Here is a 25,610-nt window from a genome sequence, read left to right on the forward strand (position 1 = left end):
TATTACAACATGGGTGTTTGTTAATATTATTACAAGTGAACAAGAAGAAATGTTTTTTTCGAAGGGTTGAGGTATCACCACCAAGCTTCCTACAAGATTTGAACAACTGACCCAAATAGGAACTAAACCCCACACTTACCAATTGCCCTACTAGGTGTGCACTGGAAAAGAGAAATGGTTACCCATTTTGTGGATTGAAATCAAAATATATAAAATTTTGGAGTACCTTGCATTCATCAATTTTAGTAAATCTTTATGTAAGAAATTATTTTGTGCCAAGCTTTCCTTTTATACATTATATTATCTAAAACTACATTATAAACATGAGATATATTCTATAAAATTAATTTTAATTCCAAATTTTGACAGATTATATAAAGTTTTAACAAATTTTCGTCTCCCTCTTAGCCCAAAGGTAAGAGTGAGGTTATTGGTACCAGGCCAACCCATATTTATACTAGTACTTTTCTTAGGCTCAAAGACATTACAACGATATTCTTCAAGGCATCAAAGCTCAACATGTATTACAACATGGGTGCTTGTTATTATTATTACAAGTGAACAAGAAGAAATGTTTTTTTTTGAGAAGGGTTGAGGTATCACCAAGCAAGATTTGAACAACTGACAAAATGGGAACTAAACCCCACACTTACCAATTGCCCTAGAAAAAAGAAATGGTTACCCATTTTGTAGATGGAAATCACAATATATAAAATTTTGGAGAGTACCTTGCATTCATCCTCTATAAAGCTTCAATAATTTTTCACTCTAGTGGAACACAAGAACATGGATCTATACCAATGTAATTAAGGCAGCCTAAAAGGAAATCATCAAACCTGCTTAAAAACGGTTTGTGGTTGGATTTGACATTAATAGCTGCCCATCAAAGGAATGCAAAACATTACCATGACAAAGTGCATTTGCCTTACCAATTAATAAAGAGCAATATCAAAAGAGACTTGCAATAGTAAAATAGGAAGGCCAAAATGGAGACTTAGCATCCGATCACACCAGATTGGCCAAATTGTTATTTATTATCGTAAATAATTAGAAAGGTCAAAAGGCATACATAAATTTGGCCTAGCTTCCTCTCATAGTAGTCATTAATCCCTTCCCTAGTGCTACCAAATCCACTGTGAGGGTATACCAATAAAAGAAACCAGGCCTGATCCAAACTATAATAACATTGGTTAAATACAAAAGAATATATGACTTTGTCAAATCCAGACACAAAGGTGCCCAAACAAGGATTCTTAGTCCAATCCACTCACCAACCTCCAGAAGAAAAAGATCACAATAAAAAATTGACTAATCAGAGTTTCTTTACTTTGAGTTTCAACTTTCTCAGCAGCTCGGGCACTTTAGGATTTGATGACAGAGCTTCTCTGTTTTTGCCACTAGATTGATTTTCAATCCAGTCAATAACTGTAGTGAGTAACACCTTTTTGCTGGAAGCAGGCACTCGAATGTTATCGGAGTCCCCTATCTTGGCCCTCGATCCTTCAGAGTACTTCCCGTTTTTGAAGCCTGTGTCTAAGGTCTTCTCTATGAACAAAATGAACCAGGATTCTGTTTCGCTTTTAATCTGCTTTGCGAGTTTTACCATCTGGCAGAGACCATTTTTCCTATTGGAATCTTGGCTATCGACAAGCTGTTGATCTGATGAATTTGAACCTTTTTTGTCATTGTTCTGATCAGAAAATCTGGTAGGCTTTTTTAAGCTCGAACTTAAGCTAGAGACAGAATTCTTTTTAGGAATAGGACTGTTGTCGATTCCAGGGGACAGTGAATTCCTTGGTGGCAGTCTTTTAGGAGAGTATGAGATTGATTGTCCTAATGCTCTCTTAGAGGGTAGAAGAGCTGGACTAGAAGCTGCACTTGACAAAACGCCTGCTTTTGAACTCCTCGACAAATCCTGAGATGACATTCTTAGAAAAGTCTTTGATAACTTCTTCAATGGTGATTCTCGGGGAGATGAGTTGTAACCTATTTCATGGAGAACAGAACGATCTGAATTTGATGAGTTGGGCAATTTTTCTTTGTCTTCTAAAGCTTGGGTTTTATCTGAAGGTACAGTCTTGGTCAGCTCTTCTATGGCCGTTAAGGCCTGTGAGATTTGATGGTGTAAATCCAGGAACAGTTCTACAACAGTTCCTGGCACTTCTGGATCTGCTATAGAACACAATTCTGCAAACTTCCTGCAATGATTAAATAAATAAATAAAATCGATTAATTCTGCTTGCAAAATAATCTACTCTCTAAAGGAAGAAAGTTTACTCTTTTTATATGCATACTTTAAAAGTTGCACCAGTGTCTCGGTTACAGATGCTTCCTTAAGTGCAATCAGTGCTGCAACACGAGCAGCATCACGTCTGTGCAAAGCTTCCTGCAGTTTTATTTTCTTATTTCAGATGCAGTTTGAGGGAACTTCCTAAACCATTATATTCAAGAAATCTCTGCATTTGTAGTAAGAAAGAAATGATATTTGAGCAAAAGTTAACATCCATAATCAGATTCTGCACTCTTGCATTGGGGTTATGGAGTCACTTATGGCATTCAATTCTACCTTTATACTCTGAATTGTGTGTGGACATAATCATTTGATGGAAAGATATTTGTTCGCAAGCGCAAGCAGCTTATAATTACATTAAACCACTTATTTCTAAAAGTAAATATAGTATTGATAAAATTACTCAGCTACAGAAAAGAGTTTTCATATGAAAATTGAGATAGAGGATGCCTCACCTTTCCAAGGGTGTACAGAAAAGAGTTTTCATATGAAACTTGAGATAGAGGATGTCTCACCTTTCCAAGGGTGTCAAGCTTCCCAGGCAGAGACTTCCAAAGAGCATTTCCAACCGCAACAGGACTGGAGCAGACAGAAACATCGGGCAATGGAACGGATGGTTTTCTTAGGGTAGAAGTCGAGGATCTGACTTTCAGACTGTCAACAGGAGAAACAGAAGCTCTGGTATGGCTCAATCTTGGCGGTGTAGGATTTTTTTCCTGCAAAATAGGGGCACAAAACAATCATTTAAACCACATTTTCCATAAAATGTCTCAAAATTGTCAAATTTACAAAATCTGAAGTAATGCTCGACACATATGCATCAGAGATAGTTTGCGTATCTGTGAGGTACACAATCCGTTAATAGAGATAGATGATTTTAACATGAATGTAATTCAATCCAGCTAATATTGATGAGAATGTGAACGTACAAATGGGTAATATTCTCATTGGTAATATATACATACATTTTATGTACACTTGTATATAAACAAGATTCTGAACGGCCTACAAGATTGCAAGGACCAGAGATTATTTCAAATTTAACCGGCAGACACAATTTACACACCCTCACACACAGAGGGAGTGGGGCAGGGGTAGACAGTGGCAGGTGGGAAATTTGCTTTCACAGCAGACTGATTTGTTGGGATAAACTTTAGCATTATGGCAAACGAGCATTTGTTGACCCAAAAAAGCCTACAAGCATGTCTTTTGGCCATTTCAGAGGACGGCAAGATTGGTTACACACATAAATGTATGGCATTTTGCATGGACATCTTTTGATCGTTTTACAGGATAGCGAATTCTTGTAATTGTAAACACTTGAGAAAATACTAGAGAGTCTTGTAATTGTAAACACTTCTGAAACAACTAGAGAGTCGTGATGTATGTACAGAATTCGTTCTTGCAATTATAAAAACTTCAGAAAAAAACTAGAGAGCATTGATGTACCTACAGAATTTATTATTTTTCGGTCTCTTTCTGTAACGCTCCTACTCCTAACAATTTTGCCCGGCAAAGGGACATCACAGCTCCTTCTCAAGTTCTTCGAATTCCCTGCATTAGCTGCTTTTGGCATTGCATTGATGACCATGGAAGACCGAATGGTAAAAGGAGGCGAATCGCTGTATTTTCCGTGGTTACTAACCCTGCTAAACGGTGACGAAGAAGTAGACCTTATGGAATCCACCATATCTTTTGTTGGAGTAAGTGCCTCATAGCTTGAGGGACCTTGCTTACCCAGAGGTGATTTTCTCTGTGGTAGGGTAGAATCAACCTTAGGTCCAGCCAGGGGTGCTGGTTCAAGTCCCATGTCTGGGTCCCAGGAACCTCGGCGGTGAGAATATTTAGGCACAAGGCTTTCACCAGAAACAGGGTTGAAACCCTTGCAGTTCACACTTTTATCTTGCTCCTCGTGTTGATGCGTACTGACCAAATCTTCAGGACTGCCGAGTACTGGATGGCGACCCGGAATAGGCCTAACTCCTCGGATATAAGGAACAGGGGTTCCAGACACAATTTTTTCAGCATAAATGAACTGTCCAAGCTGTAATTTATTGCTTAAGACGAGGTCTTCTTGTTCGTCTGTGAGAGAAACGTAAGTAGAATGAGATGAATCCGAGACCTTGATGTAAAACCCTTGCTTTGGCCAGAGCTCTTTCCGGTCCAGATCTACTGGAACTATGTCTGTTACCTGTAACATTGCGGAACGATGCTCGCCTGTAACTTTCAAGTCGGCGTTCATGTTCTGCAGGAGTTTCAAAAGAATCCCCGGAGATAACGTCGCCATGAGTAAGCGAACAAAGAATCCTTGAGCTGGAAGACAAACCACAAATGCTTCAAAATCTTACAGAAATGCTGTTTAATACTTCTTTGTGGTCAATCTGCTTTATTTTGGTTAAAATGGAGCAGAGCTTCGAAGATTTGGCCCTGTTTAAGGGGATTTTACAGGAAACGCAAACCTTCAAAGCCTAACTGCCCAAAATAACATGTCAGCACATATCAGCAGAGATATAGCCATAAATCCTTCAGCAAACTGAAATTGCCTGAAAAACTGCTATTAGCACCCTTTAAGTTTCTGCTTTCCCTGAGTTTCTCTACTCTGAGTAAAGAGTAAGCCGAATCCTCAGCCTTTACTGTCAATTTTTCGGGACTACATAAATTCTCACCCGTTCCTTTCCCCTCAAAGAAACTTCAGGTGATTCAGTCCAGAAAACATTAAAGCCCCTGCATTTGGCTGAACTGCAAGTTACGCTTGAATAAGAGAAGATTTCTGTTCCCTCGTAAGCAAACTAAAAATCTTAAGATTCCTTTATTCAGGTTGAATTCATGGATTACTTCGTCTTTCAGCGATTTGTTCTCTATTTGCAGCCAAATCTTTACAAAAAAACTACACATTCACAAATATTTACTGTGAAAGATCTATATTCCCTATTTTCTCTCCTTAAGACTTCATCATTCAATCTCAGCAGCTGTCCATTCCCTTGAATTGCAGTGGACAGGGGAAACTATCCAACGGGCTTTGCAAGCCAGATGGATTTATTCAATACTTCTTTATTCTCTGCATTTCCAATCCAAAAACCGAGTTAAGTCAAACTCAGAGGATTTTTTTTCACAAATATAACATACTTGCCCTACTCTCAGCGGCAATTAGCCCTTTCCAAACAAATGCCTCTGCATAACAAGTCAAAAACGCAAAAACCTAAATTTTCAAACTCCGGAGGGCATATATGTTAAAGAACCCTCTGATAATCTTTCACAAAAGCAATTTCTCCGATCGAAATTCTAAATAAGCCGGCATAATAGCAAATCATTCAGCAAATGCTGCAAAATCGTGCCTCAGTCGGCACGGGCACGTCCTTTCTTGGAAATAAGGCAATGGCACCAACGGTAACACCAGTACTGTTTCGAACCCAAGAATAACGGCTAAATTCAAATTTAAACGTTAGGCGTTCAAATTCTCAACGTTAAAGAAAAGATAACTTTAATTCAAAGTATAGTCGCCATTAGAGACAATTTGAAGTCCGTTTTATTCGAAGAAAGGATGAATCTTCGACAATACCTGAAAGTTCAAAGCCGTGGTTTGAAGCCGCGGTCAGGTCCTGTTGTCCGTTGAATGACAGCACTACTGGCACAAAGGGTCCCACGAAGAAGTTGGTGGCCAGTTTAATATAACATCCACTGATCTGTACAGTTGCTGTCCCGACATTCAAAATTCCCAAGGGCTTTATTCAAACGGGTGGAGGGATTCCTGCTTTAAGCACCCACCTTCGGATAAGTTGGAATCCCAGGCAGTTTTTATGGCATAGAATACAAGAAAATCACACGAGGGGCGAAAAACGCAGGTTTTATTAGTTTTAAAAAGGAAATTCATAGTTGAATTGAAGCGTCATAATAGTTGAAAGAATAATTTCGGCGTAAATTACATGTAGATAGATATTTGTCGACGCATTTCAAACCAACTAGTGTGCAAGGAAATTCATATAAAAGTGAAGATTATATAAATTTTTATCTTACATTTAACATCATAATAATTTATTTCTTCTTTTAAATAAATAGTGGGAATTTCATTGCATAATTTGATCTCTTAATTTATAAATGTGTGATATTTTTTTTTTCCCTAATTTATAGTTTGTTCAAATTTTTCTTTGTAAATTTGAGGTTTTTTTCATATTTATTGGGACATTTGAGGGTATATGGAATTTATGGAATTGCTTTATCTCAAATTTATGAGATTATTTAATGTAATTAAATTATATTTCTTCATTTAAGGAGTCTCCATAAATCTATTTTAATTTACTATTTGTTAAATGCAATTAAATCCTACTCAAACAAACTTATTTCAATTGTGTTTTTTAAAACATCTTGATAATAATTAATATTTGGTCAATGTTTCAATACTTAGTTAACACAAAGCTCACTATGTAACTCTTCATTGATTCTTGAGAATAGTATGAAGAATAATATATACAATCAAAAAAAAGTTAGAATCCCAAACCGTTTTTATGGCATTGAAAACAAGAAAATCACATGAGGGGTGAAGACGACCAATTTTATTAGTTTTAAAAATTCATATAAAAGTGAAAATTAAGTGGCCTTTTATTTTATATGTAAGATAATAATAAAAAAGTAAAGTTTCTTTATGGGAGGAGGGATTTCATTGCATATTTTACACTTTCATTTATAAATGTGTGGACAGTTTTTTTGCCATGGATTTATAGTTTGATTGAGTTTTTCTTCATAAATTAGTGTGTTTTTCAAGTTTATTTAGGCATTTGAGGTCATATAGAATTGTTGGAATTCCTTTACCTCAATTTTATGAGTTTAGCTAGCTTGTGTCTATTATAATTAAACTATACTTCTTCACTTAAGGAGTGTCTATAAGCTCATGTGAGGCATCCCAATTGGGAATGGGCTTGTTAGTGAGGACTTTGGTCCCTAGAGGTTCCAAATTCAAGTCCTCTGTGGGTGACAAATGTAAATTACATATGTAAATATTTTTTTTGTAAATAAGCTAGTGATTTCTATTAATAATTAACATTCAAAATACAAAATCTGCAAGTCAGTCGACCATCCTGGAAACTAGACCAGCGGCAGTAAAACCAAGTTTTTAACAATCCTCTTTCCATCACACTACTAACATTCTTCTGCCTTGTCCAAATTTTACAAAAAAACATATAGGTTCTACTTTCCTGGTGTTTTCTAGAAACCTGATTCCAGATAAGTTTGAGTCGTATAACTGGTTGGACGTTGAAATTATATATTCTACTTCCTTTACCAAACATAGCAAATATACTATAACAGAAACAAAAGAAGAACCATGGATTAACTGACAACATGCTTAAACTTGAAATTAGGGACAAGTGTCGGATGGGGATCCCCCTGGTTCTTCACGCTTAGGGTTCCTCTCCTGTTGGGCCACCTCTGCCTTTGAATCCTTGACATAGACTCTCCTCACTTGCGTAGGTTGGTCTGCCCCATTGCTTGGGGTGATGTACAGATGGTGGAAGAAGTGAAGAAACACATCAAATTTATTGGCTAGGATCTCAATTCTGTCCTTCTAGAGTCGCTCAATGTCCACAAGAGTTTGCATGAGATTTTCCAGATGCTCCATGCACTTCTAGATATTTTCCATTTGCTTTCATTGAGGGCCATGGTTGCTTGGCACTGTGACATTCTCCACCAACAGCTTCCCCATTAACTTCTTCACATGCCAAGCTATATCCATCGTCTTGTGATACATGGTTTCTCGGGTTCAGGAGACCCCTGGATTGATGAGCCAGTCCACCTCTTCTTCTACTGTTCCATATGACTTATTAGCCCTTTGCTCCCTAACCTCTTGTTCCAGTGTTTCAATAATTGTTTTCCCCTTCCTTGGGACCGATTTAGAGTAATTTTGCGCTACCTCCCGCGATGTTATCTCCATTCTAGTGCACTTATGAGGTTCCTACTTTGGTTGGAAACCTCGTGGCCAGCCTCGGTGATAGGTCTACTTGAAACTATAAACATATGTGATATTGCCTTAGCCTACAAAAAAAATGAGTTTTTATAAATTTGTTTTAAATTACTATTTTCTAAATGAAATTAAATCTTACTAAATCAAACTCATTTCAAGTGTGGTCTTTAAAACATCTCGACAATACTTTAACACTTAGTGATTATTTCAATACTTAGCCAACACAAAGCAAAGTAAGGAATAATAACATCTAAAAACCATAAAGAATATTGCACCCAAGGCGGGTGCCTTAACATTTTTTATACAAATAATGCTAAAAATATACAAGAGAGTTGTGACCTCTTGCTTACAACTATATTATAGATGTACAATGAATATTAGCAATATTTACTTCTACCTACTACCCTACAAACTTTCACAATACAACCCTTGAATTAACGATGAGTCTGCAACCTACAAGTCCTATATTCTTATTTTTCTCACTCAATGCAATTCACTGTATTGTGCCTAACCTAAACTTACCACAATCAAAGAGCTCCTTTACACTCCTTGTGATTAACCAATCACTTATTGCATTAGCACTTTTGAGATGTCCTCCTTTTTTATGAGACTTGCCTTGCACTTGAAAACCCCTCCACTTTAAGGTTAACCCAATTGCCATCTGTCAAATTGGTTTCTTTCGTGACTTATATGCTAACCATTCACATCCAACAAGTGTGCTTGATGAATGTGCACCCAAAAAGTGTGTCCCATGATTGCACTAGATGCATGTTTGTGCTCAAAGGAACCTCTACCACCTAGAGCAAGTACCAAGTGTGGATTTCCCAACTCCTTAGTTCACATGTAGTCCAAGCACCCAAGCTAGTCAAGCTCTCTATGTCAATTTTTTCTATCATGCACTATTCTTTGTAGATCATATAGGGTCATCTACTATAACCCCCACTTTTCCTTCCCTCCCCAAGTTCTCATCTAAGCTTACCTTGGTTTATCCAACTAGTGCATGCTATCAAGGTCTATGATGTGCCCAATTTGAGAAAGGGTGCCCAACATGTCTATGGTGCACCTTGTCATTGTGCAAGGGCATCCAAAACAAACTCTTCTAGCCAACAACCTTCCTTTATGTTCCTTTGTATTGGTCAATAACCATAAATATGATCATGTAATAGAGGTGCCCAAAGACAATCAAGGCTAGGGCTTTACATTTACTCCTTTTTAGATTTAAATATATGATTTCCAAGGAGAAAATTCATATTCTTAAACATTATGTTGTCATGTGAAGTAATATAAAGCAAGAACCTCAATTGCTAGTGTTTAAGTGTATTAGTGGAAATGACTAGTGGAAAGTATTCTTTAATGCCATTTGTCATCAGCGTTATACAAGAAGTATGGTCATATGGCATTATAACACATCATCATGGCATTACTACACATGGAATTTTCTTGAATGTAATAATGCTTTCAAAGATATTTATGATGTCCTATTAATATATATGTTATAGTTTATGGTCATTGTTAAAAGACCACTTGATATGGAATTTTTACTTTTGAGGATCTTTTTTGGAGTATTGGTTTACCTGTAAGCTTTAAACCTTTATAATAAGTAATGCATAAATAGATTCTTTATAAACGAAAAATTAAATAATGGAAATCACACATAATGCTCAAAGACTTGTAAACCTTTAACCAAGAAAACTAACAAAATGTTTAGACTTGCACATCTAATTTTTATCATCAATCAACTTCATCATTTACAATACAATATATAATATCCCACCGCATCCAAAACCCCTAATCTGATTGAGCCGAATTAAATTACAACCCTAATTCTTTAACTAGAATTAGAAAATAATGGGTTGAAAAATTAGGTGCCACAAAACCACAAAAGTGAAAACAATGTGCTAAAAAACACCAAAAATAGACTCAAAAAATTGCTTTTTTTGTTTCTTTGGGGCCTCCACCCCACCTACAAACCCCTAGAGGGCATGCTTCCCCCACTATGACCAACACATACAAATTGCACATGGGCCTAGTGATGCAAATAATATAACGCATACTGAATATTTCCATCCATTAGTGTGCTAATAAGAGAATTATGCACAAGTTGACAGTGAAGGATCTTGTTGTTGACAAGGTCAATCCTCTATGTGGACAAAGACGATCCCTCTAGCCCAATGAGTGGGTCTAGCAACTGAAGTGACAATCAACTAGACATCTTCCTAGGTTATAATTGAAAAGAAGAACAAAGGAGATGACATACCTTGTTCTGATGTTATTCTGATTTCCTTTGTTGAGGACCTCGAACCGCTTGTGTCATGGACTTGCTCCTGCTTCTCTCAGTGTTTATGTACCTGCACAAGTGATCAAGAGACAACAAAGCATGCCAAAACCAATAGAAAATACAGTAACAACCTACTTAACTGATCAAGGAATGTAAAGCTAAATAATACATGAACATATATATTTTGGGAAGATGAACCAGCATTTGTATATTATTAGGAAATAAAGGGAAGCTTACAATAGAAGCCTTGATGTTGAAAGGCTCTCCTTGAGTGGTAATCCAAGTCCAAACCAAGAACTCTCCAAGCACTCCTTCTCCAAGTCTAATGAATAGCCTCTAGGTACAAGCTTAGCATAAGGGTGAAAATAGACATAGACCAACCATTTGGGAATGGGAGAGGATGAATTTATAGGTTGGGAAAGGGAGTTAGGACTTCTCCAAAGATAGGATTAGGCTTTCATCTCAAGGAGGTAGCTTATAGGGATAAGACAAAGAGGCCAAGTTGGGAGAATTCGACCTCATCTATGCGAAACAACCTCCAGCTCACTGCTCTCGAAGCTTCTAGATCACAAAGATTCTCATATCCTTTGGGAAAATTACCTTTTGGGATCATCGCGGGTATGCAAGGGAACATAGCAATGCCATCGTTGGTCAAGTACGGTGCAACATGTGACCATCGTTGTTTTAAGCCTCATAAGAGGGATGCCCTCATTTTAGGGTTTTAAGAGTTATTTCTTCAAGGAAAATTCAAGGCATTTTCCAATCAAAGTCTTAGGAGGGACTTGAGCTGTATACATGGATGAGTATATTGTATAATGGTCATGTTTCGGGAACTTCGGGGTATGTCATAGGGAATTGCAGGAGGCGTGACAAAATGTTGTGTAATAGATGCCCCCTAAAGCATGAAGGAAGAACGAGGAGTGATGGATGAGATGCTTTATGAGCTCTTGCAAGGACGAGGACACGCACTGTCAGGAGACCTGCAAATCAAGGATGCATATACATATACATATATGAAATCAAGACATGAATCCACAACATGGACGCAGCAATCCAAATGATGAAGATTATATGAAAAGATCCATGGTATAGGCGCAACCACCCAGATAACAAGGATCATCATAAATATAAAGTCCCACGATATGGTCACAGCCATCCGTATAGTAGAAACATGTGTACAATCATGAATGACATATAATGCCATGTAGCCTGAGTCATAACAGACAAGACTCAGTGTCTTGCGCTCCATCCCGACTTGATCAACGTACGAATCTTAACATGCGAATAAATGTTTTGAAGTTGAACATGCTAGAAAACTACCTGATTACCAGCCAATGATTTGGACTGTTAACATGTATGGGAGAAACCACCAATAATGAAAATGGATCTCAAGATACAATAGTACAATCCGTGAATGTAATAATGAAGTTGAAGTCGAACACTCATGGAATCATTCGATCGAAAGCCAATGATGAAGACCTATCGTCGGATGTGAAGAACTGGCCATTAGGGCATGCCAGCTCTAAGGTACTAAAAGGGAGTTTCTAAGTCATCTTCCTGGATAATGAGCTGAAGTCGACAGGAAGCAACCCATCGAAGAAGGGAAATGATGAATCCCCCATCATCGACACAAAACAACGAATAAAGTGGAATAATTTTCAAGAATGTAACAATGACTCAAACAATGTATATGTGAATAATTGCAGATTGGAATTCTCTTGGAGTTGAGAGACGGGCTCATTGTTCGACCCCAGTATACATTTCACCACTGGATGCATGCTCTTCGCATTCTTCTAGGCTAGTTCAGAGTAGGTTCCCATAGACTTCGAGTAGAGACACACCACCAGGTGGATAGACTAGACAGACTCTGCCAGGTATGTCATTTACAGGAAGTGGAGATCGAGGTGCACTTCATCCTTGGTTGCCCTGTCTACTATGAGATCATAGGAAGGTTTCTTTGCTTGTTCAGAGATTCTCGGACCCTCACCGACTTTTTCAGGTACCCCGATCAGAGATGTTTGGCCCTATATATGTAGGAGGCTCTTAGGTTCCAAGCACATATTCTTCAGCCTCCCATCAGACCAGACCCCACACAGAGGATCATGACATTTTTTAGGGTACTACCTTCAGACAGGGGCACCAAGAGATCGATTGATACCAGTACATATCCAGACTCCAGATCAGTGAGGATCCGTGGGACCTCACCCTTCCACACGATATCTCAGCAACAATTCCGTCTCAAATTTGTCCTTGGGAGAGAGACTAGGTCCTTCAGCATTCAACAATGTGTGAACACCCCTAGGATACGATTTAGTGGACAATATGCACTTGCCATCGGCTCTTCATCGGGCCAACATACTTTGTTGAGTTTCTTCAGTGTTATTCATTCAACCTTAGATGTTAGGAGAGATGGGTTTGATCCTTAGACCTATTAGCTCCTGGATCTTCTCTGCTAGGGCCAGATGTTGATTTACTTCATTCATTGTATCTTTGATTTACTTCATGCATAGTATCTTTTGTAGGAGACCATTTTGTTTTCCCTCTTTGTATATACATCAGTGTACTCAACAATCCCTTTGACCTAATTTGTGGTCATTAGTTAGACATAAATATAATTATCTTATCTTATCTTATCTTGAACACTGGTGACACGACTCTGGAGTGTGGCAACATTTGACTCAACATAGGAATAAAGGACATGATGACAATATGGAATAGCATATGAGAGGAAAAATGGATCACCCAAACCTGGGAGGACAAGTGATTGAGTGAGGATATCCCAAACCTAACACGAGAGCAAAAGAGTGTCATATTTAAGAGTGACATGCTGCCTATACAAAGGATGTTTCATCTTCATTTTTCCCCTGCTATTTCTAGCGAGTACCCCAATTATTTTTATCACAAGATTTAAGGGGATAGCATATGCTTGTCATGTAAGTTCATTCTTCGAATGAATCCATCCTAGTAAGTTTTATGAGCCATAGGAAGGAGAAGCTCAGTCTCATCATGGTGATGAGTCTTTTGTCGTAAAATTTAATGAGTCTGATGTAAGAATAACTCGGTATCTTTTTCACATTTAGAGAGTTTGAAAAAGAGACGAAAAGGAAAACTCCATCATGTCCCTTTTTGTAATTTGTCTCTCGAATCCGAAAAGGTAGAAAAAAATATCCGAGAGAACCTCTTGACCATGTCAATCAAGGTGTACCTTTTTCATAAATAGTCAATCTCAGCCCAAAAAAGGGGTAAACTTATACTGAGGTGACGTCGATTCATTTACTTTAACAAGTTCAAAATGACAAGTACTCGACAATCTTTTCAATTTTCGAGAGTCATAAAAGAGCTCAAAGATTATTCCAGGGGGGTTCCTTTTTCGTGTATTTAATGAATCTTAAAAAGAGATAAAATAAAACTCGTAAGAATCAATCAATAATTATCATTGTTCACTTGAAGGTACCTGTAACTGCACAAGAAACGCACCCATCACTGATATCGAGAGAAAATATTAAAATATTACGAAAATATTAACAAAAATGACTTGCAAAACTTATAAATAGCCAAAAGTAATTTTATTTTTTACCATTTTACCATAGTAAGCTCTGAAAGTGTATTTGTGCCCTAATTCTCTTGATTTTCAAGTGGCCGTCATGGGAGATCCAGAGGACCATTTCACGAATCATCTACAACAGGTAAGAGGCCCATCCCTGCTCTTGCATTTTATCACTTTTTTATGCATTTTAAATGGTAATTTTTATGCTATAAGGGAGGATTTTTAATTTTTAGGGTGTCGACGATCATCGCGGGTATGGTCATCGAACCTGCGATGTTATCGCTCTGTTTGTAAAAATAGGCGCGATGGCACCGAGGTGGATTTTTTGGAAGGAAACCCCTCTTTTCAAGCAAAAAATTATGATTTTAATCCATGGAAAAAGCATTAATTGGTGTTAAATGATGTTTTGCAGGAGATCATGGTTCTTGGAATGGAAAGAAAAGGGCCATGACACCGAATACCACCAAGCAGCTCAGAATCTTGAATGCATAAATAGTCTAAGGAAGTGTGGGTTGCTAAATTTTTTCAGGACCACAGGGTTAAGGGCTCAGATGGAATTATTTCCCTACTTGATCAGTCTCTGGGATGTAGATCGAGAGATCTTCATCATAAAAAGTTGGGAACTAGAACTTGAGGAGATGGATATCTATTTCATCACGGGATTGTCTCGACGAGGGGAAGTGATCCAACTCTTTGGATCTCGCCAAGGAGGTGAATGTACAAGGACTCTAGTCCAGAGGCATTGTCCAGGGGTCGAAATAACCAATGGAGGAAAGGTGAAGATAGCAACAGTCATCAACAACCTCATCTTGAGAACGATCTTGTTCACTATGGCGCATGTATCCGGAACACAAGCCTTGCATGAGGCTTCAAAATCCCAGTTCTAGTATGCTATCGCATGTTTTATCCCCACCATATTTAATTGTGTGGAGGTCTTTTGGCAAATATTAAATGACAATTGACCAAGGGGAAGCATGAACACCTGAAGCAATTTGGGTTCGATTCGATATTGGTGACCTTCTTTTTAGAGCAAGTGCCCTTATTCTGGTATCAGTGGACAGAGGTACCAAATCGTGCCCCCTAAGATCCGAGATTCGTGAGATGGAGTCAAGTCATGCCTCGAGGGGGAACGGGTTAGCATATGCATTACCCACCACAATTCTTCGCTTGGCTACAACGCCAACTACTCATGGTGGACGACTATGATTATGTTGGCATGGATTTCAATTGGGATCCAGATCTACCTTTGCCACTAGGGGAATAGTGGACCGATGTAGGTAAAAGCTTATTTTTTGGATTTTTTCAAGTTTTTATGATTTTTGTAAAAGTTTAAACTAAGAATAAACTTATAATAGATGTGCAGATGTGGGGCCGGAGAGACCACCAGGCATGTCGCTAATAGCATGACGAGTTTCTCATCAGATAGTGGGCGCAGACTATGAAGAAGGGGTAGACCCCTTAGCTGAGATGGAGTGCAACCTAGAGGCGATAACTCGAGGAGTCCCATAGTATGCCACTATTGATGATGTTCCATTGCGTTGGCAGAGACACATAGTGGGAGTATCTGCGAGACTGCGTCGGCTGTTAGGTCGAGTGATCAGAGCAGTCTCGTGCTATCATGAGCACCATGCAGGCTGATAGCCTTTCTAGATTTTTTACACATTTGTAGGCTTTGAAAGCCAAGTGTCCCAGAACACTCTATTTTTTTATATCTTGATGTAAACACTCTAACATATGCGATATCTATCTATCTATACATATATATATATATATATATATATATATATATATATATATATATATATATATATATATATATATGTTTTATTTTCTACTTATGTGTCCATAATATGATCAGTTTTATAAATGACACAAATGCCTATCAAGAACAAAATTTTCTAATGCATTTGTTAATGTATTTAAATTACGTGGAATGTGTTGATATGTGATGAAATCAAAATTTCTTTCCAGTAATCTAACACATAGATACATACGAAATATATGTGGATTTCTTACTGAGTAATGATTGTTTAATTGTAACACAACGAGCTGTGAATCCAACTTGACAACTAAATCCCTAATGCCAAGAGCAACTACTTTTAACAAGAGTTCAATAACTGCAATGTATTCAATAATATTATTGGGTGTTTGACCAAGGCATATACCTTGTAAGTTAATCATCTCACCACTAGGGTCATAGAGTACCCATGCTGCGGAAGATAGGTTTCGTGTGCTACAACAAGCACCATCAGCAAAACTAACGTAATGGCTTTACGACATCTATAAACCGAGTAGAACACAGGGTAAGCAGCAAAACACATGTCTGCAAAGAAAACAAACACACCAAAACTCAAAAACACGCACTAATGAATTAACACACTAATGTACAAAAGCAAATTTACACGGATGACCTTGCGTAAAATGTTCAGATGGAGTCCATTTTTGAACTCGGGTAATCGATCAACAGAGAATAAAACCAGAGTTTCACCGTTGACATGACATGTAAGCATCGACTCGGCCAAATAATTGAGTAAAACTCATAAAAGGCTATGCGCCCATGCTTGTCGGGCAAGTGAGGGTTGTGAGTCATAAGATGAAAACCCCATTGCGATAATGGGAAAATGGTAGAGACTAGGTGAAAAAATATCATGAAAGGAGGCATGAAAAACTTCATCTCATGACTAGAAAAAGATGCCCCTAGTTGAAAGATTTTGACAATTTCAGGGTGAACTGAAATGTCAATGGGTAGGGTTGCAGTAAGGTTTCCCATATTACCCTCCGACAGGACTTCATGCACCAGGACAGGTGTTTGAAGTGGAAGTGTGGGGAAATGAGAAACAAATGCTTCAAGACAAGAAGGCATCTCATCAAGGCTGGGAAGAAATGAAGAACGATGATTGAGATCGTTCCACTGAGTTTCTTCCAAAGACATGACCTCAATGATACTCTCATCTATGGGGATGTCTCGTTCAAAGGATCCGGAGAATCCCAAGAACCAAGTGAAGGAGATGGCACATAAGTGTCTAGGTTCATACTGAAAACAACATGGCTTTCTGAAGCGGCCATCGAAGCTAAGACAATTTCTTGATAATTTTTCTCTAATGGAATTATAGGGTAATATCGCCAAATGAATCAATTTGATCTGGGGTAGGGATAATCCAAGGATCTGTAGAAACCGAGATCATATTGATTGAATTAACATGCGGAGGTGGGAGAGTAAAAGTACCCATTAAAGCAGAGTCTTTGAAGAGACCTTCCCCCACACTCTCATAAGGAATCTCAGTATTTCCCACGTAAGGGACATTGTCGTTCGATGAACCAGAAGAAAAGAAAGACAATTGATTGACGGTGACAATTTTTCCTTCGTGAGGAAAATGAAGCACCCAAAACAAAGAAGAAACTACACAAAACATAGCATGGGTCCAGCTTTGCCCGAGAAGAAGGTTGTAGTTGAGATTCACATCTACAACTTCTACTTCTAATTCAATGGTATTTCCTTCCAATGTAATCGACAAGTTCGTGAGAATACCGTATGGACGTGAGCCTCTGCCATCAAAGGCTTCCAAAGTGTTCGGGGACTGGTTAAGAGAAGGAGAGCCAATGGCCTTCCAACACAAAACAGACATGATGCAGGTAGAAGCACCTTCATCAATAACAGTCTGATGGATCATCTTTCCTTTGATAAGAACCTGTATCAGAAAAGCAATCTGATGAGGAAGACGAGGAATGTGGTTTTCAAGATCAAAGGTAATCAGACTCAAATCAGAAGGATCAATAAGACCTACAATAGATAATAGTGACTCCCACTGCATTGGAAATGTTTGGAGAACCTCTAAGGAAGACATCGTCGAAGGTGCTTGAGCTAAATCCTCAATAATACTATAGTGTTGTGAAGCTCTAACATTTGGATTATAAGATGATTTCTGAAGAACACCCTTGGGAGGTGGTTAGATTATGGATTCATTGTTAGGGCGCTCAACATGGAGTGGACCAAAACTGGACGGAGTAGAAGTAGAAGGGATATCGGTGACTTCTTTCTCCACCGTTTGTTTATGTGTGGTTTGATAGTGCTTAGTTCGAGTAGCAATCAAAATAGCTGATGAACCTTGCGTCATGAAAACTTGGGAACTATAGGAGGAAGAGGATTGTGTTTGGTCTACCAACTGCGTCTGCTGAGATGGAAAAGGTTCTTTTAAGACAATCGAATTCCCTTTCAACAAGTGATTAAACTCAGAGTGTCAGGGACAATCCTTGGTGTAATGATCTTCCTCACAGATGAGGCAAGGATATTTCATCTTTCCCTTAGAATAATCATCAGCAGATGACTTAGGTGGATCCTGTTTTGGGGCATTGGCTTTGGCTTTACCTTTGCCCTTTTTCTTACCTTTAGAGGTCTTATCTATTGTGGTAGACTGAACAACATGTACCTCAGAGGTTTTACCAGGACTAGATGAATTTTTTGAAGGATTATTGGAACCAGTGCTTGAAACAGATTTCTACTTTGAAGAAGCTTTCGTGGAAGTCTGAGACACGAGACCAATCACACCATCAACAGGCGGTGTATTAGGAGACTTTGATGTTGTTAGATCTGAGGATGGTCTCGAAGCATTAGGCAACATCTCATACAACGTGCCAGATTGCGAATAGACTAAGTCTAGATACTGGGCATGGGAGATAGCTTGCTCTTTAGTAACATATCCACCCATAGATATATCCTTAGCAATCTTGTTAACGAATGTTTTTTTGAACCATTCAATCAACAACTCATCAGCAATCTTGAATTTGATGAGGCGACGCTGACGTCTCCATTCATGGATATGATCGGAAATGTGGGTCATAATGTCTTGCTTAAGGGATGTGAGCAAATGAGTGCTAGTTTCATACCGAACTAGCAATTGGAAGTGGGTGAGGAAGGCCATAGCGAGAGAGTTGAAGTCAACATAGGTACCTCGAGGCAACTCGATATACCATTTTGCGGCAGCACCTGTGAGAGTTCTCTAAAAGAGGCGAAGACGGATCAAATCATCGACATACGAATTGGAGGAGCACCATAGGTGATATGTCATCACATGGGCTTGCAGATCCTCTTTAGATTTTCCCTCGAATTTGGGGCAATCACTTGGAATTTTCATTGGAACTGGAGGCCAGTAAGGCGAATGAAGAATGGGATCATTCATGAGCCTCGAGACATCAGGTAGCTCCAATGTAGCCAAGAAAGGCAATTGCATGTTGAACGACATATAGGGTCTTTGAGGAGACCCAAACTGTGAGTTCCATCCTTGCTGGTAAGGATTTTCCCCCACAGTGGAGGATTTTGTCCATACGGGACCTGATTTTGTCCCCACTGAAGGTTACCTTGACCATAAGGTGGATTTGGTCCAAGGTAGGTTTGATATTGACCTACCATAGGCCGTTGATAAGCATTGTACATGACATACAGGTTATAAGGTTGTTAAACTTGTTGACCCTAGAAAAAAGGATATTGACCATACTGCTACAGGGTTTGACCTCGGGCTTGCAAAGGTTGACCTTGTTGATACACATATAAAGCTTGTTGCTTCGAAGGTTGACCTTGTTGCTGCAAAGGATGAATTTGTTGCTGTAAAGGTTGACCTTGCTGCTGCAAAGGTTTGCCTTGCGAGTACAAAGGTTGAGTAGACTGCTAAACAAACCGAGTTTGCGGCTGCAAAGGCTGCTGAGACCGCGACAAAGGCTGCCCCTGCTATTGTAACAGTTTCCCTTGTTGTTGTAATGTTTTCCTTTGTTGCTGCAAAGGTTTCCATTACTATTGCAAAGGTTGTCCTTATTGCTGAAAGGGTTGCTAGACAGTTCCTTGGGATATAACCTATGGGTATTGATAGTTCCTGAACTAAATCTAACCATATCCACCAGGAATAGTGGATTGACGAGGCTGGACATAAGCTCCTCCTTGAGTAATGTAAGACGGGTTAACTAAGGCTTGGGAACCATATGGGACATTGTTGGCTTGATGTGGCCTGACCCAGGTTCGGAGTTATTTTGCCAAACAAATCCCTGTACTAATGGCCCTTTCGGCAATAGTCTGCGGAGTGCGGACTGAGGTCTCACTCGAAGTAGTATGGGGGGATGCTGGAACCAAGTTTTCGCACCCTTGAGATGTCTGAGGGGTAGATTTAGTCCAACTGTGAATACCTTCACGCAGGTCACTTTGTGCACTTTATACTCGCCTTCGCACCCTGTTATACTCGCCTTTGCATAGCCCCAACCAAGGGTTGAGGATCCTTCACGCTCCTAAAGCAGCGATCTACGCTATCTCCCCAAGTTACACCACGAATCTTACTTATCTTCTTATAGCAGTTAGTTATCTTCGCGTAAACAAATACTTTATCTTATATTCACTTATTCAACACATTCACATAAGTTCACGTAGAAAATAAACAGTAAACTTGCAATTCATACCCAATATACTTCAATGCATAAAACAGGAAAAGATACACAGAAATAATGTAAAGCTTCTCTTTATTAATGCTTCAATCAGTTATAGACTCAACCTGCCCTGCGCACTCAGCTGCAAGGGTCCGCACACTCAGCTGCGGACTACTAGGCCTCTGCGCACTCAACTGTAGAGCCTTCTCCCACTCTACTACCCAAAGACTCGACTTTACCTGTAGACTCAATGCTTCATCCTTAGATCTTCTGCCTTCTAATCCTTAGATGTCCCTTTACACTTAGAGCCTCACTCTATTTATACAATCCCATGGTTCGCGGACCATGGGTAGAACTCTCAAGCCAACATTACATTACAAAAGTAAGGGTGGACAACCCTATGACTTAATTACAACTTTGCGCTCTGCGCCCACAAATCGCGGAGTATTTACATCGAACTTAGTCAAAACTTGGGCTTTAAACCCTAAAACTAACTGAGCTAAGGTTGTATAACCAGGTGGCAACATGGCTCCACTAGTTTCAGGAAAGGTGAGAGATGGGACTCTTCCTGTATAAGGAAAGCCTTCTGGAGGAAATTCATATCCTTTCCCATCATCGATATGAGGAGTATGGGTAGTGGAAACTTCCAAATGAGCTGGAGAAGAGGATGGGATTTCAACTTCTAACTCCATAGATGGAAACAACTGGTGACGAGGAACCTGAGATGTACGAGGAGATAACTTCAAATGAATACTAGGCTGATCATAAGGACACTAAGGACGCTGAGGAGATACCAAAATAGAATCAAATAACAGATTCGACATATAGACAAAAAGCCTCTGCGAACTCTCAGAAGTCTGTGAACTCGCAGGGGTCTGAATAGGATTATCAAGGGTATCAGGATCAAATACTTAAGGTGACCAGGAATCCAATGGAGGTGGACGAGAAGACAAAGGTTGGATACTTGGAATAATCCCAAATTCAAGACCTTGATCTTCAAGGGACTGAGGAAGCACCAGATGAACTCCTTGGGAGGACCCTTCAGTATCCGACAATAAAGGGGAACTATGAGATGAACTAAATGGTTCAGCCATGATGACTTCCTCCCAAAAACAAAAAGGGAAAGGAGATTCATTGAGGGCTTTTAACAATCTTGAAATTAACAAGGAATTACTCAATATTGGTCCAAGAAGCAACTTCTTGGGTTCGACATGTTTATCATGGGCAGTTATTTTTAGAAACAAAAACTTTTCCTTTTCATCTTTTAAGAGTCGAGAAAAGGATGAAAAGGTGACTCTAGTTGCTTTCGATGGTTTAGCGAGCTTGAAAGGACAAGTTGCTCGATGATATTTTCAAATTTAAAGAGTTAGAAAAGATCGAAATGACTACTCAGGTGAATCTAGGTAAAAGGAGTACCAAGTAACCGTGAACTGCAATATACACCTCAGCAAATAAATTTACCAAGGACTTGACGTATGTGCAGGCAATCTCCTTGAATTTTGTGTTCGGTGTATGACGTTTACAGGACGACAAACTCGACTTATTATGGATAAAGGTTTTCAACCTATGGGGGTATCCCTTTATATACGTGACAGTACGGGGAGCACAAGCCCATGTTAGTGTTGTCTAATGCCGAAGAGAATGACAACTGCTAAGTTTTATAGATGCCAGAACACATCTCTAGCCTAGACCACTAAGTGTGAACATTAATGTTTCAAATGCTCCTTAGATTAATTGATAGATTTTAAAGTTGATCTTTGAATTAAGTTTCGGTTTCAAGGCCTTAATGATGTTACCTGTTCCTAAAATGCAACTAAATGATTAAATGAAATCCTTCAATTCGATGAAAGCTATCTATGTAGGGAAGAAGATCGCTCAATTCATGCATCAAACCAATGCAAAAGTGCATCCATGAAAATCTTCAAACTCTAAATGCAAAAACATGAAATCTAATATTTCATATCATAAGAAAATGCAATGCCAAAACAAACCTTAAAGCAAAACTACTTTAAGATATAATGATGATTTTTTTTTCTTTTCACTTTAGTGCAATCAATGTAATCTAGTGCAAAAAGTAAAAGAGAATGCAAGTAAACCCACAAATATTAAAATCTCTTTCACATTATTGATTTGAATGCAACAAAAAATGCTTCGAAAACTACAAAAAGATAAACACTTTCACTTTCACTTTTCGAAACACAAAACTCAAAGCAAACACTTCCTTTCGATTCAAATGAGACAATCAATTTGTAATCTATTGTTTGTCAAACAGAACTTAAGTGAATTTCACAGTATCTACTCAATTTGACACTAATGAAAACAACTTAAGACACAAGAACCAAAAGTGATCTGCAAAGGATGTTCGAACACACAACAAACTCTTTAACACAAGTAATTGATCTCTAATGAGAAGACCAATGAGCGGATGAAGGATGACCTAGAAGACCTAGAAACCCTAAAAGGCTAATCAAACTTCAAACATACTCAAACCAAGTTAAAAGGCGATTGCAATCAAACAATAAAAGAGTCAGCTAAAGACACACTGGTAAATCACTAGGAGAAGGCAAAAGAACTGAAAACAAGAAGACAAACCCTAAATTTCTTTAACTTTTGCAATCATTGCACATGTTAAGAGAAAAGCAGCAATCATCGCTACTATAATCAACAAACCCACGATATCATCGCAACTGTCAGGGCTAAAAACGCGATGGGTGAGAAAAACAAAGAAAAAACACAAAATCTTCAAGAACAACTCAAATCAACAACCTTCAAGCATCTACCAGAAAGTGAGACTGACTACAGAAAAGAAATGAAGTCTAATAACGAATTGTTGATCAAACTTGTCAAAAGATAAGGTGAAGAATGAGAGGGAAATGATCATAGGCTCCCCATCGGAGTATCCAATTTGTTGACAAGGTTAATTCTCTCTACGGACAAAGACGATCCCTCTAGCCCAATGAGTGGGTCTAGCAACTAAAGTGACAATCAACTAGACATCTTCCTAGGTCATAATTGAAAAGAAGAATGAAGGAGATGGTCTACCTCATTCTGATGTTATTCTGATTTCCTTTGTTGAGGACCTCGAACTTCTTGTGTCACGGACTTGCTCCTGCTTCTCTCAGTGTTTATGTACTTGCACAAGTGAACAAGAGACAACAAAGCATGCCAAAACCAATGGCAAATCCAATAACAACCTACTTAGTTTATCAAGGAATGTCAAGCTAAATAATACATGAACATATATATTTTGGGAAGATGAACCAGTAGTTGTATATTATTAAGAAATAAAGGGAAGCTTATAGCCAAAGCCTTGATGTTGAAAGGCTCTCCTTGAGTGGTAATCCAAGTCCAAACCAAGAACTCTCCAAGCACTCCTTCTCCAAGTCTAATGAATAGCCTCTAGGTACAAGCTTAGCATAAGGGTGAAAATAGACATAGACAAACCATTTGGGAATGGGAGAGGATGAGTTTATAGGCTGGGAAATGGAGTTAGGACTTCTCCAAAGATAGGATTAGGCCCTCATCTCAAGGAGTTAGCTCATAGGGATAAGACAAAGAAGCCAAGTTGAGAGAATTCGACCTCATCTATGTGAAACAACCTCTAGCTCGCTGCTCTAGAAGCTTCTAGATCACAAAGATTCTCATCTCCTTTGGGAAAATTACCTTTTTGGGGTCATTGCAGGTATGCAAGGGAACAGAGCGATGCCATTGTTGATCAAGTATAGTGCAACATGCGACCATTGTTGTTTTAATCCTCATAAGAGAGATGACCCTCATTTTAGGGTTTTAAGAGCTATTTCTTCAGGGAAAGCTCAAGGCATTTTACAATCAAAGTTTTAGGAGGGATCTGAGTTGTATACATGGATGAGTATACTGTATAATGGTCATGTTTTGAGCACTTCGTGGTATGTCACAGGGAAGTGCAGGAGGCATGACAAAATATTGTGTAACACTTGGTTTATGTCGAAAGTTGACTTATTTATAAGTATCATATGCTATTTTCAATCCACACTAGCAATGATATGGAAAAGGTCTAGATTTGGCTTTCAAACATCTTTTGGTTATTAGAAACAACTAATTAAGTTTATTGACATGGGGTCAAATAAATAGAATATGATAATATGATAATTTTAACTTGTACCTGAATATGTATTTACATGTATAAGAAAAGGGATAATGGTCAAATTTGTATTTGTTAGCGAGAATTATGATTGGATGCAACAATTAGACTATGAATACATCCTTTACTATATAGGTTTTGGGCATGTGGTGACTTAACTCTTAAATGTGAAGGTTTATTAGGGTAAAATGGAAGATTAGTAAACTCAATAGGTGGAGGGATATAATGAAAAATTCACAATAGGTGGCTCTAAGTAAGAAGGATGCAAAGGAATCTAAGATTCTAGCTTATATAAAATACCTTGTTACACCTTTTGAGGGATGTGATTTTAATACATATTTAATCATGATTATGAATTCATCTTCACCATCACTAGTTTCTAATTGCTTAAGTACTTATGAAAGAGGGTGCATAAGATACACAACTCAAATAATTCAAGTTAGGGAAGAGAACTAACCCTTATGGCCAAGCTAAAGTATACACTGCAATTAGCTCTACTTGAAATCTTGACTTCAAATTAATCAACCAAATATAATGGAATAAAAGAAAAAAGAAGAGAATAGAGTAGCATGTCTAATTTACATGATCCAAAATCAAGGCATTGAGAAAAAATATCCCTATTATTTAATGTCATCAATAGTCAAACACATATGCAACAATTTGCAGTCACAAATTCAAATTCATAAACAAGATTAAAAATTAATTAATTATTCTTGAATTAAACTCTATAAAAAGAAAAATATAGAAATTAGATTACGAATAACAAGAATCCCATTATATCATTATATCAATGGATGACAAGTGGGGACAGGGGGTGTTACTTAATCCCAACAAATTGCTTGGACGATAAGTGTGGAGGCTAGTGTGTGGGGGTATATTTGATTCCAACAATTTGCTTGAACTAAATTATGCATGGGGACAAGCACAACACTAATAATGAAGTTATGGTGCTAAGTGGCATATGAAGCCTTCATGATTATTTTTTATCTCATATAATGTATGAGTGCAATGACAGGG

General features: G+C 38.3%; 1 protein-coding gene across 1 annotated transcript; it reads right to left on the reverse strand.

Annotated features, from left to right (window-relative positions):
• Nucleotides 1–1,000: 1,000 nt before the first annotated feature.
• LOC149211079 (protein CORTICAL MICROTUBULE DISORDERING 4-like) lies at nucleotides 1,001–5,654 on the reverse strand. The gene is made up of 4 exons (XM_089394524.1): nucleotides 3,744–5,654; nucleotides 2,806–3,006; nucleotides 2,295–2,386; nucleotides 1,001–2,198 (listed from the first exon to the last, which is right to left on the reverse strand). The coding sequence occupies exons 1-4, from the start codon at nucleotides 4,575–4,577 to the stop codon at nucleotides 1,313–1,315; spliced, it is 2,013 nt and encodes a 670-aa protein (XP_089250650.1). The 5' UTR covers nucleotides 4,578–5,654; the 3' UTR covers nucleotides 1,001–1,312.
• Between the last annotated feature and the right edge of the window lie 19,956 nt (nucleotides 5,655–25,610).

This window comes from Pinus tabuliformis, chromosome 1_2 (assembly GCF_031772625.1).
Source record: "Pinus tabuliformis cultivar Carrire ecotype Pingquan chromosome 1_2, CPIR1, whole genome shotgun sequence".
Classification (NCBI taxonomy): domain Eukaryota; kingdom Viridiplantae; phylum Streptophyta; class Pinopsida; order Pinales; family Pinaceae; genus Pinus; species Pinus tabuliformis.

What these genes read in the sequence shown, in the direction of transcription:
- LOC149211079 (XM_089394524.1), bottom strand. Translation starts at nt 4,577, where the DNA reads ATGGCGACGTTATCTCCGGGGATTCTTTTGAAACTCCTGCAGAACATG. An exon ending in AGCTTGACACCCTTGGAAAG is followed by an intron (nt 2,387 to 2,805) that starts GTGAGACATCCT and finishes ATAAAACTGCAG; the next exon opens with GAAGCTTTGCACAGACGTGA. An exon ending in ACACTGGTGCAACTTTTAAA is followed by an intron (nt 2,199 to 2,294) that starts GTATGCATATAA and finishes TAATCATTGCAG; the next exon opens with GAAGTTTGCAGAATTGTGTT.